The 12,911-nt window shown below is 60.3% G+C and overlaps 2 protein-coding genes across 3 annotated transcripts; both read right to left on the bottom strand.

The window, feature by feature from the left end:
* Window positions 1–30: 30 nt before the first annotated feature.
* FPGS (folylpolyglutamate synthase) lies at window positions 31–4,292 on the bottom strand. Of its 2 annotated transcripts, XM_062640340.1 has the most exons (15): window positions 4,186–4,292; window positions 3,239–3,367; window positions 3,104–3,157; window positions 2,941–3,005; window positions 2,747–2,861; window positions 2,576–2,653; window positions 2,244–2,305; window positions 2,060–2,162; window positions 1,906–1,983; window positions 1,683–1,827; window positions 1,500–1,598; window positions 1,222–1,372; window positions 1,066–1,141; window positions 774–843; window positions 31–705 (listed from the first exon to the last, which is right to left on the bottom strand). In XM_062640340.1, exons 1-15 carry the CDS (start codon window positions 4,282–4,284, stop codon window positions 284–286), a joined length of 1,746 nt encoding a protein of 581 aa, XP_062496324.1. In that variant the 5' UTR covers window positions 4,285–4,292; the 3' UTR covers window positions 31–283. The 2 variants fall into 2 exon arrangements, with proteins under 2 accessions (XP_062496324.1, XP_062496323.1); XM_062640339.1 differs by lacking the exon at window positions 4,186–4,292 and having other exon boundaries at window positions 3,239–3,516.
* A 725-nt stretch (window positions 4,293–5,017) lies between these two features.
* Window positions 5,018–11,356, bottom strand: CDK9 (cyclin dependent kinase 9). Its single transcript, XM_062640341.1, has 7 exons — window positions 11,231–11,356; window positions 10,790–10,871; window positions 9,943–10,033; window positions 8,019–8,185; window positions 7,693–7,864; window positions 7,470–7,618; window positions 5,018–6,388 (listed from the first exon to the last, which is right to left on the bottom strand). Exons 1-7 carry the CDS (start codon window positions 11,320–11,322, stop codon window positions 6,023–6,025), a joined length of 1,119 nt encoding a protein of 372 aa, XP_062496325.1. The 5' UTR covers window positions 11,323–11,356; the 3' UTR covers window positions 5,018–6,022.
* Window positions 11,357–12,911: the final 1,555 nt, after the last annotated feature.

The raw sequence follows: 12,911 nt of genomic DNA, 5'->3' as shown, positions 1-12,911 counted from the left end.
GGGGGCTCAGCACAGCCTGAGGTTCCCCCCTACTGCCCCTACTGCCCCCCAAAACCACACACACCCCCCCTGGTACACCATGGGGCAACCCCCTTAGAATGAGGGGTCCTCCCAATCAGGTGGGCTGGGGGCCATGAGCATCCCCCCCATAGCCAATGTCCCCATAGGGGGCACAGGCAAAAGGCACTGGGGTGAAAAGGGTGAAGGCAGGATGGAGTTGGGGGTCCCCTGAACCCCCCAACCGCCTCTGAGCATCCTCAGGGTGTTCCAAGGGGTACCCCCATCACTGGGACAAAGTGGGGTCCAGCAGCCGCAGGGTCCCCCCCACCAAGTGCAGGCTCCCAGTGACCAGGACACGGATGGCAGCCGCCTCCCGCAGCAGCACGGCCCCGCTGCTGGCAGCAGGGTGCGGGTGAGCACCCATGGGTGCTGCCAGGTGGGGGTCCCGGCCCTGCGCCACCCATCGCAGCGCCTGCGCCAGGCAGGGGAACACCAGGGACGGGGAATTGAGGGGTCGTGGGGACGGGGGCACGAGGAGCAGGGTCCCTCGGGAAGGGGCCGGCTGCAGGAGCCCCCCGACCCGCAGTGGGGCTGGGAGCCAGGGGTCCTGGCCCCCTTTCTCCTCCAGCAGCCGTGTCCAGGTCTGCTGGTTCTGCAGGCAGCGGGTGAGGGCGTTCTCCACCGTCACGTTGAAGTTCTGCTGGTCTGCGAGGGATGGGGTCAGGGATTAGGGGAGTCGGGGATGGAGCAGACCCCGGCTCCCCAACACCCACCTGCGTTGCTGGTCACTGATGTCGCTTGGGTGAAGTTGGGGCAGAAGACGGCGTAGTCGAAGTGGCAGGGCTGTGGGGAGACAGAGCCTGCAGGACCCACGTGTGGGACCAGGGAAGATGGGTCCAGGGAGGGGGCGATCCGAGTGCCCCCGTGCACCCAGGGATGGAGGTGGGATACAACCAGGAGCACAAAGCATCAGCTCCACCTCACTGCTCCCCATGCTGACACTAAAGCAGGTCCCAGCACAGAGAGAACCCAGCGACACCCCCCCTCTGCACCCCAAAACCTCACCATCAGCAGCTTGAGCAGCGCTGCCGTGTCCCGGTCCCCCGTGGCATTGAAGAGCAGCACTCGCACCTCGGAGCCGCTGTGGAGAGAAATGATGGGTCCCCCACGCCCCACGGGGACCCCCCATTGTGCGTGCATCCCCTCCTGTCCCCTCCTTACTCGTGGGGCCTATCCTGGCCGAGGGCAGCCTGGCGGAACCATCGCACGCAGGCCTGGATGCTGCTGGTGGTGTGAGCCCCGTCCAGGTACCACGTCACGGGGCCGTGGGGCAGCACTTGGGTCCGGCCAAGCCACTCTGTGTCCCGCAGGCCTTGGGGGGGCACAGGGCATGGCTGGGACCCCATAGGGACCACATGTGGGGCAGGCAGCCAGGCACAGGATGCCCCTCCCCTCCAAGCCCTATGAGATGGGGGAGGTCTGGCATGTCCATACTGCACCTTGGATCATGGCATCGGTGGGTTGGAATGCAGGCGCCAATGGCACCGGTCTCCCTGCCAGCTTGGTGCTTGGTGGCATCTCCTTCAGCTCCCCAAGACCTGATGGGATGGGGGCTGTGCTGAGGTCCTGGGGCCCACGGCAAGGTCTGACCCCCCCCCCATCCCTTGCCCTCCCATCCTTACCCCGGCAGCCGCGGCGCTGCAGCCATGTCCGTGCTAACTGCAGGGCCAGGGCAGCGTTGCTGCGCTGGTGGGAGCCCGCCAGCCCCAGCTCCAGAGCATCGTGGTCCTCAAAGTCATCCAGCTCCGGGCACAGGTAGAGGGGACACTGGGGGAAGAGGAGGTTGAGGCCCCCCTTCCCTCCCTATGGGGTGCCCCACATCCACCCCACTGCCGCCCAGCTCACCTCCCGCTCCTGCGCTCGGTCCCTCAGCACCTCCAGTGGCCGCTCTGGTTGTGCCACGGTGAATGCTGGCACGCCGGGCTGCGGGGACAGGGGTGCTCAGCACCACGGGCAGCGCACCCCGAACACAGAGAGCAGGATGGAGCGGTCTCCGTACCTTAAAGATGCCCCCCTTCTGCCAGGCAATCTTCTCCATGGTGTCCCCCAGGATGCTGGTGTGGTCGATGCCCAAGGAGGAGACCCCGCACACCACCGGTGCCCTGGGATGCAGTGTGGTGGTGTCCACGCTGCCCCCTCCACCATAGGGATAACAGGCACAGGCTCTGCCCCACAGCTCCTACCTGATGATGTTAGTGCAGTCGTAGGCACCGCCAATGCCAACCTCCACCACTGCCAGGTCCACCTGGGGACACAGGGACAGCAAAGCCATCAGAGCCACCAGCAGTGGGTGCCCCCATGGATTCAGGGATGCAGGCATCACTGCCCTGCAAACCCACACCTGAACACGTGCCTTACTCATGGGAAACCATCCACTTGGCACAGCATCCCCTCTTACAGCACAACTGATGCAAGTCCTGCCCCAGCATGGGGCTGGACCCCATGTGCCCCATCCCCAAGGATCCTCACCCCACGCCATGTCCCCATCACAAGCTGGGCGCCACCACCCCCTTACCTTCTCCTGCAGGAAGACATGGAAAGCCATGATGGTGAGGAAACGGAAGTACGCTGGCATGCTGCCGTGCGCGGGGTCCTGCTGGGCACAGCGGGGGTAAGGGGACAGCAGGGGACACATACCCCATGGGGGGGGGGGTCCTAAGGGAGGGAGCCCCCCTTCCATCCCCACCTTGGTCTCCTCCAGGCGGTTGTAGACGAGCCAGAAGTACTTGCTGAAGAGCTCCCTGCTGATGGGCTGCCCATTGATGCGGATACGCTCTCGGACCTGCACCAGGTGAGGGGAGCTGAAGGGGGGGGGGGGGCACAGTCAAGCACGGCACCACCAGCACCCCCCCAAACCCCTCCTGACACCCCCTTTCCCACCTGTAAAAGCCAGTCTTCAGCCCGTAGCTGCGGAGGATGCACTCGGTGAAGGCACACGCTGAGCCCTGCGGGGAGCAGAGTTAAACCCCCTCCCGTCCCACTGGACCAGGAGCAAAGGGGACCAGTGATGGTGACCCCCCCAGCACCGCCCCCCCCGCCTCACCTTGCCCTTCGTCCCCGTGACGTGGATGATGTTCAATTGATCCAGGTCCTCGACCTGCCGGAGGTCAAACACCCAGTGAGACCCCCAGCTGCCAGCATGGGGGGGGCACATCGTTGGGGATACCCCCCCATTCACCTTGAGCCCGCTCCTCTCCAAGAAGCCCCTCATGGCTTCCAGCTGGGCCTGGGGGTCTCCACGCTCCCGTTTCACCTGCTCCAGGAAGCTGGCGTTGGTCTGGAGGGTGTTGAGGGTCCGGATGGCATCCTGGAACGATCCAGCCCCCGGCACAGGGGTGGTTAAAGCGGTACCCATCACCGCAGCATCAGGCCTGCACCCATCGCCCCGTGCACGCTCCAGCGCCCCACGGGGTTCAGCATCCTCTGCCAGCCACCCCGGTGGCATCTCCGCCATGGTGTCGTCCATTCCGCCCCCCAAACCCCGCTCTCCGGCAGCACCGGCGCCGCGATGCCACGGGGATGGGGGCATTTAACAGTGGGAGGGACCGCGCCTCCCTGGGCGGCGTTGGCCCCGCACCAGCACCCACAGCACCCAAAGGCGCCGCGGGCGGTGCTCTGTGCCGCCCCGCTGGTGGTTAAACAGAGGCGCCGATTAAGGCAACAGCGAGCACGTGGGACACCGGTGCCGCTGTTACAGGTGGCACCGAGCACCCCGAACCCCGAACGGGGGGGACACGGGCCTGGCCCCGGCGCTGTGCGTGCTGCAGTGGGGCCCTGGCACAGAACAAGCCCTTGTCCGTGGTGCACGGACGCGCCAGCGGGCTCCATCGCAGCAGGCAGGGACGGGGCACTGGGGATGCTCCCGCCTCCAACAGGCTCCATCTCCGCGGTGGGGTCCCCGCATCCCGGGGAGAGGGCAGGGGTCTGCCCTGTGCCACCACGGCTGCCGCAGGCTTGCGGGCCGGGATGGTGCGCAACGGCCGCGGGCTGCACGCCGGGACCGGGGCCACAGCAGCGCCGACACCCCACGAGAGCCCGCTGCGGGCCTGCGGCTTGGCCCGGGTCCGGTGGGGCTGGGGAGCCCTCCCGGTACCCCCCCCCCCCAGGTTCTCCCATAGCCGGTACCTGGTACTCCATGGCGGGGGCCCGCGCGGGCCGCGTACCGAACCGCCTTCCCGCGCCCCGCAGCGCCCCGCGCAGCGCGCGCACGCCCCGCGCCACCATCCCGCCGCGCCAAGGCACGCGCGCCCCCCGCCCCGGGCGCGCCACCGCGAGGCCACGCCCCCACCCACCCACCCACCCTCCCGCCACCACCGCCGCCATCTTGGAAACGGGCAACACGCGCCACGTTTTGGAGGGGGGGGACAGGGGGACGGGACACGGACACGACGACAACGACATGTTTGTGAAGGGCAGTGGGTGGCACACCGGGATAACGGACCCGGAACCTTCGCTCCGCACCATGGAGGCACCTCTGGGGGGCACCCCCGGGGCGATGCGGAGGGGCTGGTGCAGGGAATGACCCCAAACCCCCAACCGCGCACTGGGGCGCAAGGGAGCCCCTGTCCCGGCAGCATCACCCTCACCCGGTGCCCCCAGCACCCCGTAATGCTGCCCATGCAGCATTAACCCACCATAGCACTAACAGCGCTGACCCTGCGGGGGGGAACAGGCAGAGCAAGGCACCAGCATGGGAATGCCCCCATCCAGCCCCAAACTGGGTGCCTGTCCTCGGCAGGGCCAGAGGTGCTGCATCCCAGCACTGCGGCAGCTCACCCCGCTCAGCAAGAGTGACACAGAGGTTAAACCCAGCCCTTTTGGACTGCATCGTGTTTATTCACAACCAGCTGAAGCCATCTGGCTTATTGCTTGCAACCAACCCTGGTTTAGCCAAAGAAACCAACCCCCCCCACACACACACACCCCCCCGGTGCAATCAGAGACCCACACCAAGAGATTTACCTTGTACATGTCCTTTATCAGCCTCACTTTGTGTCCTGAGAACGGCCCCGCTCACCACTGCGTCCTCCCCTGAGACCTTACGCTACCGACGTGGCTTTAGCCATTAGCCTGGTTAACGGACAACCCACCGGATGCCAAAGGTTATCACCCCCTGCATGGCACGTACGTTACCTGGTTGGGATCCATGGGGCTCAGTGAGCCATCTGTGGCTGATGGCCATGGAAGACAAAGTGCTCAGCGAGCTGGGAAGGACTGAGTTGGTCCCACAAGGGTCCAGAAGGCGATCACACACCATCACAGTGCCCTGGATCTACACTGGAGCCAAGAGCTCCAGGGCAGAGGCCACAGGGGAGAGCAGACAGCTTGCAATGAAGGTGCTGCTTGCTGCTACAGCCCAGCGATTCCCACTGCAAATCCTGGCTGTATGGAACAAGCTCTGCCAGCCACCCCCCAGTTTACCCAGTAAGCCCAAACTAGGCTGGAGCCCAACTCCAGTGAGTTAGTAATGCTGCCTAGAGCAACGCTGCCTTCCCCGAGACAGCTCTGCATTACTCAGAAGCACCTGCCTCAACCTACATCAAAGCTTCAGGGCTCAAAAGATACACCATAGAGGAGCTAATAGAGGTGCCACTACCAACCAAGAGAGCAGAAGCATCTCCCAGCAGCTGCCCCCAGTCCGGCTGGTCACAGCACCATTTGCCAAGAGCCTCAGCACCAAGAGAGTCACCTTCTCCATCACGACCGCTCTGCAAGATGAACATCACCACTACAGGCTGCTGCAAGGGGGACACAGCTCTGTGCAAAGCTGCAGGGACACAAGTCTCTCCAGTCACACAGCTCCACAGCGGCTGAGCTGCTGCACGAGGAGAGGACAGAGCTCGGTTCAAGGCACTTCACCTTGAAGAAAGTCCTTTCCCAGGCAGAGACCTCACTGGGACGATCCCTGCTCAATGCAACCTGCGGATTCCCCCAAGCAGGACCCCGCTGGGGCCGCCCCTGCTCAGAACACCCTGTCAAACTCGGTCTGGTTGGTGGCAGCCGGGTTCCTGCCTTGGTTAGGCGGCTGCTGGGGCATGTGCCCACCCCTCCTGCGCGGCGGGGCCAGGTACTCGAACATGGACTGGTTGTGGGTGGACAGCATGTTTTTGAGGTCCGAGGGCATGGGGTCTGACCAGAAGAAGTCGTGGTTGAGCGCGTCGTCGCTGTCGATCCGCTGCGCGGGATCCAGCACCAGCAGCTTGTCGATGAGGTCAAGTGCATAGGGGTCCTTCACATAGGCTTTGAGGCGGTCCTTCACCTTGCGCTTCTGGCCCTTGGGGAGATCCAGCTTCTCGTACAGCTCGTACTTATCCACGTTAGGCCAAACCTGGGAAGAGGCAGGAGAAAGGGGAGTTGGGACAATATAGTTATGGAGAGGACAAGCCATTCTTGATGTGAACCCCTTCAGGCAAACCAGGGCAAGGTCTGCTGAGACAATGCTAGTTTATAACTTCCAAGCCAGCAGACCTTGTTCCCACAGGATGAAGGAGGCACTAAAAGGTGCACTAAAGCCTGGAGATGCATGGACAAGTCAGGACAGCGTCCTTCTGGTGTGGGAATGGCACGCAGGATGCTCCAGGAGTTCTGGTTCTCCCACAAAATTGCTACTAGAGAGCACAGCTCCAACATCCAGAAAGGTTGAGTGACAAAACTCATTGCTAAATAACAACCGGGATGTATGTGGCACCTTTTATCCTTACAGAGCAAAGCATGATGCAATCACGGGCACTTCTCTCAACCACCGCAGGTATTTACATACAAAAGAAAGCACCTTCAGTGTACACAGATAATGTATGCACACAATGTATGTACCGTGAGGCCTCTGCAGCTGCCTGCACAACCCTCAGCTCGGTCCCCACCAGAGGGCAGGACAAGCTGCTCTTAAATAAGGAGCTGAGCAAGGGCTGAGCACTCACACCAGGCTAAGCTGATGCCACGAATCACAAGTTAGAACTCCAGAGGCTTTTCAAGGTGATCAAAAAACCCCACTCTTCTTTAAGCAGGAATTCAGAGGGTGTTTATCTCAGAGACAACCCCAAAACACAGGCCAGATTCCTACATGTAACATTCTGCTCTTTCACACTGGAGCAGGCAGCATCCTCTCTGTGCTCAAAGATACAACTTGCCCTTCGCAAAGGAGGTCTGGAAGACCAGGTTCATCCTCTTTTCCTTAGAGGGTGAACACAGGTAATGTGTCAGCTGTAGCTTACACAAGGGAAGCACAGTGCACCCAGCCACCAGGAGGCAAACAGCACTTGCAGGAGCTTCCCCAGCCTCCCTGCCACGCTCCAGCACTGGGAGCACACAGAAGCCAGCATACAGAGCAGGGAAGGGAGCCAGGGGTGCCTGATCCCAGCCATTGCCCACATCACCGCTTCCCTCCTCCCTGCCCATGCTCTCGCCCTCACCTCCGGCGTGATGGACCCACAGAGCTGGCTGATGAGGGTGAGCTGGTGCTGCTCCGTATTCCCCTGCATGATGGGGCTGCGGGTCCACATCTCTGCCATGATGCAGCCTCCACCCCACAGGTCAATGGGGGGGCCGTAGTCCCGTTCCCCTAAACAGAGACGCCGTGTTAGTCACCTGGGGGAAGGAGAAGGGCAGAGAAGAGCGGAGCCCAGCACCTCGTACCTAGGAGCAGCTCTGGCGGCCGGTACCACAGGGTCACCACGCGGTTGGTGTAGCGGTTGGGTTGGCTGTTCTTAGCCAGGCTGAAGGCGCGAGCCAGCCCAAAGTCTGCCAGCTTTAGGACTCCATCCCGTGTGATCAGGACATTCGCAGCCTTCATGTCTCTGTGCAAGATCTGCATAAGGACAGACACCAAAAGGTTAAGCCACGAAGGTCCCCTCCTTGGGTACCTAGTGCTAGAGGGCACTTGGAGTCTGGACTCCCTTCCAGCCTGTGCTAAGACATATGCTCCTTGGAAAGCCATGAAGAGCATGGATCTGGTACATTACCTTGTTCCTGTGGATGTAGTAAAGTCCATTCAATAGCATCTGCATCACTTTCTTGATCTCTGAGAGTGTGAACTTGACGTGGGCATTGCTGAGGAGACCAGCCAGATCGTGCTCACAGAAGTCAAACACAAGGTAGATACTGCCCTTGCAGCGGTTGTAGGGAGAAGCTATGGGAGAGGCAAAGTGGGACTGTCAGCACGGGACCCTTAACCCCATCACAGCTCCTTCCTGCCCTCCCAGCCACCCCGCTGCTCATACAGTGCTCATCAGACAAAACCTCAGGGCACAGGAACACAGAGAACCAGAGAGAGCCTCAAGATCCTTCTTAAAGAGGCACTGAGACAGCACAACCAGCAATGGAAGAACAGGGGATGAGGGTGAGAGCAGTGAATGTCATCAGCCAGGCAAGGAAAGGAAATGACATCCTTTGAAAGCTTCACTTTGTGCTTGTTCTGTGCAATAACGGCCGTGGGGTTTCCTCCCTGCAAGCTGTGGCTGGTAGGTGCACACACACCTCGCTGCCAGCCAAGCATTATCACTGATGCCATCAGCGATAGAGGAGGCACCAGCAAAGACAGCCCCAGGGGAAATGCAGAAACAGAGAAATTCTCTCTAATATTAGAGTGAGGTTTTCCGCAACCTCAAACTGCATCTAAAACAGACTGATCTGGATCAAAGGGACTGAAAAATTCCAGCTCCAACTGCAATTTACAGTAACAGGAAACCTCACACGAAGCAACCGATTCCAATCTTGTTCCTAGAGCACACGTGCAAAACACTATAAAAAGAAAGGCTGATTTTCATCAACTGTAATCAGCTAAACTCGCTGATGAGCAACTCCAACCAGAAAAGGATGCCTAAGCTCAGCCCCCGTGGAAACATCACTGCTTGCCACACTGGGTTTGCAATTCCTTACACGGATACAGCCCCTTCTGAAACCTTCAAGCCTGAGAACAGCAAATGCAAAGTTTCTGCTTCACTGGAAACTAAGGTCAAGGTGGATTTGGATGAAAAGTGGAATTCCAACAAAACACACGCAACTCGTGCGTCTCCAAAAGTATTTACCTTGGGTTTGCCAGGCACAGTCATCCCAACTTAACCACACAATGAATTACAGATTAACCTGTCACTGGTTTTCACTCCTACCTGCCCAGACAATAACCTACACGCAGTGGAGTACTGGAGTAACTGCAATCCCTGGTCCTGAGCCAGAGGTTTTTCCCCAGTTCAGTGACCGGGCTCTTCAAAATCAATCACAAGCCACTTGGTGTTTATTTTACTGCAGGGACTGACTGGATGTTGTGGCTGAAGCATCAGCTGCCACTTTCAAAAGCATTTTTCCAGTAAAAATGTATCTAAGAGAATGATATATTCAAACTAGCTAATGTTTTAAAGCCATACCACTGACACAGAGCCAGGCCAGGAGCACTGAGCACGCCAGCCACGCACTGAAGGAACACTGTGTGTGGTACAACAGCTCTGAACAGCCCTATCTGGAGCTCCAGCCCTCACAGCACGTTTCTGTCACCGACAGAAAGATGCTGATTGAGTCTCAGCTCAGAGCTACCACAAACCCAACCATCATAAGCCAGCTGAGACGGACAGCTCGAGCTCCTGTGAACAGCCACAAGATCAGCTCTGGTTGAGAACTCTCTGCTTCAAAGTGTCTCCGGTGGTGGCTTATTTAAAGCCTCTCACAGGTGAGTTTTCCAGCACAGGCAGCACTCACTGCCATGGCACAGGGATATCCTAGCAGCACTGACAACAGCTTTCCCAGCCAAGCTGCAGCAACATCACAGACAGGAACAGAAGCCCATGCTCAGCTGGAGGACCCTGCTCCCAGCACAACACACCAGGCTGCTCAGCAGTAAAGAAGGGATGAACCAAAGGCAGCAGCCAGCACAAGGCAGACCCTGCCAGCTACCTTTGGTCCTGCAGATTTCGATGAGGTTCACCACGTTCTCATGTTTGAGCAGCTGGAGGATTTTAATCTCTCGCAAGGCTGTGATGGGGAACTGGAAAGGAGAGAACAGGGATTAGAGATGCAGGAGACCAGGCCACCCCTGCCTAGAGAACAGGAGAGACATGACCATAGCTGCTTGGCAGGGGACCTGTTTGAGCCCCACCTCGACAAATCACTGAATGGCAATGAGAGGTTTAAAATACAACACAGACCCCAGGATTGTCCAAGTTTATTTATCATCAGGCACAGGTGGTGATGAAGATTCTGCCATGAGACAGAGGTGTTTCCATGGTGCCTGTTCACAACAGCACATGGAGAGCCTGGCTCCAGCTGCAGAGCAGGCTCCCTGCCTGCTGCCCATGCCATTTAAGCTGTTAACTTACCCCATCTCTGCACACCCCTGAGCACGTGCCTTTCACACGCTACCCAGTTCCTCCACAAGCAACAGCCAGTGTGGAGCCCTGCGCTGGGGGTGGCAGGGGAGGAAGAACGTGTGAGCAGCATCATTGCAACAGCTCCTCGCAGCCCAGTCACCACGCAGGTACTGCACTACACTGCTGCCATGTGCCTTTGTAGCCAAAAGGGGCACCTTGGATGGGCAACCTCAAGGACCAACATTATCACAGTGTAGGCAGGGGAGACAAAAGGCCCCAGGGCTGAGATCCTGCCCACATCCATGTTACAGCCATAAACTTCGTTAAAGAACACAGTGAAAGTGCATTTTTGCCACCCCAAAGATTAACTCCCACCTGTGAACCCCCCAGTCCCGACCTCCTCAAGCACAACCTGGCCATGCGCACACACTTACCCCCTCCTTCTCGTTTTCCATCAACACTTTCTTCAGCGCTACTTTCTTGCCCGTCTGACGATGCTTGGCTTTGAAAACCTCCCTGTAACAACACAAACCAACCCCTGAGCAGCACAAGGAAGGCACCAAGCGCTCCCGACCAGGCACAATCCCAACCGAGACACACCACAGCACCACACACGCAGCCCTGTGCCCGACACAGCCACATCCCTTTGCACCCAAGACCCGTAGAGCCCCTCAGGAACACAGGGCAATGCCCCCACTGTCTCCAGGGTAAACTCTGCCATATCCTGGCGCAGAGCAGGGCCCCAGGGTGGGAATGAGAGGCTCCGGGGGGCGCAGAGGGAGGGATGAGGGAAGGACCCGAACAAGGCCTGAGGGGGCTGAGGCCGGGGCAGGCCGCGCCCGGTGGCGGTGAGCCGGGCCCGGCGGAGCACTCACCCGAAGGTGCCCTGGCCGATCTTGGCGAGCTTCTCGTACTTGGACACCTCATCGCAGAAGGGGCACTCCACCATATCGTACTGCTTGGCCATGGCGCCGCCGGCCCGACCCGACTCCGCTCCACACCGCACCGCCGCCCGCCCGCCCGCCTGCCCCTTACCTCCGCCACCGCCGCCACCGCACTTCCGCTGCACGCACCGTCACCGCCCCGCGCGGGGGCTGCTGGGACTTGTAGTCCTGCGGGGCTTGCTGGGACTTGTAGTCCGGCGGCGGCCGCCATGTTGTCACCGTGCCCGTGCCTCAGCATCCCCATGGAGCAGCGCCGTGTCCCCGCTCCCCGGTGCTGCTGTCCCCAACGCGTGTCACCGGGATACAGCAGCATCTCCGCTCCCCACCGCTGCACTGCACCAGGGGACGTGGGGAGGGGACCGGGGCGAGGGGACACCGGGGTCTGGTCCCCGAGTTCCTGCTTTGCTGGCAGAAATCGCCATGGCTGGGGTGAAGCCTCCCCATAGCAGTGTCCACTTGTGGGTGCAGAACGGGTGGGTTTGGGGCTGTTTGGGGCCAAGGCTGCGAGCACAGGGAGCAAAGGCCAGAGCAGTAACGGGCATCCTGGACACCGGGACCGCCAGGTGCTCCCTGGGGATGGGGGACAACACAGACACCATAACCCTGCTGGTCCTAGGGTTCTCTGTCCCGCAGGGAGACACCCGTATGGGGCACCCAAAGGTGGCCCAGCATGAGAGAAGAGCTGGTGACAGGGGCTTCCATTGGCAGTGATGGCAGCTGGCTGTCACCCATGGGGCACAGGGAGGGCAGGAGCTGAGCCCCAGATGTGCATGGCAGGGCCCTGTCTGCAGGGCAGGACTCTCCTCCATAGGGATGGCACCCTCATCCATAGGGCTGGTACCCTCCTCCATAGGGCTGGCACCTTCATCCATAGGGCTGGTACCCTTCTCCATAGGGATGGCACCTTTGACAAAGGCTGGCACCTTCATCCATAGGGCTGGTACACTCCTCTGTAGGGCTGGCACCTTCATCCATAGGGCTGGTACCCTCCTCCATAGGGCTGGCACCCTCATCCATAGGGCTGATACCCTCCTCCATAGGGATGGCACCCTCATCCACAGGGCTGTCAGCCTTGACAAAGGCTGGCACCTTCATCCATAGGGCTGGTACCCTCATCCATAGGGCTGGCACCCTCCTCCATAGGGCTGGCACCCTCCTCCATAGGGCTGGCACCCTCATCCATAGGGCTGGCACCCTCATCCATAGGGCTGGCACCCTCCTCCATAGGGCTGGCACCCTCATCCATAGGGCTGGCACCCTCCTCCATAGGGCTGGCACCCTCCTCCATAGGGCTGGCACCCTCATCCATAGGGCTGGCACCCTCCTCCATAGGGCTGGCACCCTCATCCATAGGGCTGGCACCCTCCTCCATAGGGCTGGTACCCTCCTCCATAGGGCTAGCACCCTCATCCATAGGGCTGGCACCCTCATCCATAGGGCTGATACCCTCCTCCATAGGGCTGGCACCCTCATCCATAGGGCTGATACCCTCCTCCATAGGGCTGGCACCCTCATCCACAGGGCTGTCAGCCTTGACAAAGGCTGGCACCTTCATCCATAGGGCTGGCACCCTCATCCATGGGGCTGATACCCTCCTCCATAGGGCTGGCAC

This window comes from Pezoporus occidentalis, unplaced genomic scaffold (assembly GCF_034315485.1).
Source record: "Pezoporus occidentalis ecotype Australia unplaced genomic scaffold, CSIRO_AGI_Poc_V1 ctg64, whole genome shotgun sequence".
In the NCBI taxonomy this organism is placed as follows: domain Eukaryota; kingdom Metazoa; phylum Chordata; class Aves; order Psittaciformes; family Psittacidae; genus Pezoporus; species Pezoporus occidentalis.
The sequence above is the reverse complement of the archived record's forward strand: the minus strand, read 5'-3'. Positions and strand labels throughout refer to the sequence as shown.

Coding starts and splice junctions, on each gene's coding strand:
- FPGS (XM_062640339.1), bottom strand. CDS start 3,514: ATGGCGGAGATGCCACCGGGGTGGCTGGCAGAGGATGCTGAACCCCGT. Junction 3,006..3,103: donor TCACGGGGACGAAGGGCAAG/GTGAGGCGGGGG, acceptor TGCTCCCCGCAG/GGCTCAGCGTGTGCCTTCAC. Junction 1,373..1,499: donor CACCGATGCCATGATCCAAG/GTGCAGTATGGA, acceptor TGCCCCCCCAAG/GCCTGCGGGACACAGAGTGG.
- CDK9 (XM_062640341.1), bottom strand. CDS start 11,322: ATGGCCAAGCAGTACGATATGGTGGAGTGCCCCTTCTGCGATGAGGTG. Junction 8,186..9,942: donor CGAAATCTGCAGGACCAAAG/GTAGCTGGCAGG, acceptor CCTCTCCCATAG/CTTCTCCCTACAACCGCTGC. Junction 7,865..8,018: donor ACTACATCCACAGGAACAAG/GTAATGTACCAG, acceptor GTCCTTATGCAG/ATCTTGCACAGAGACATGAA.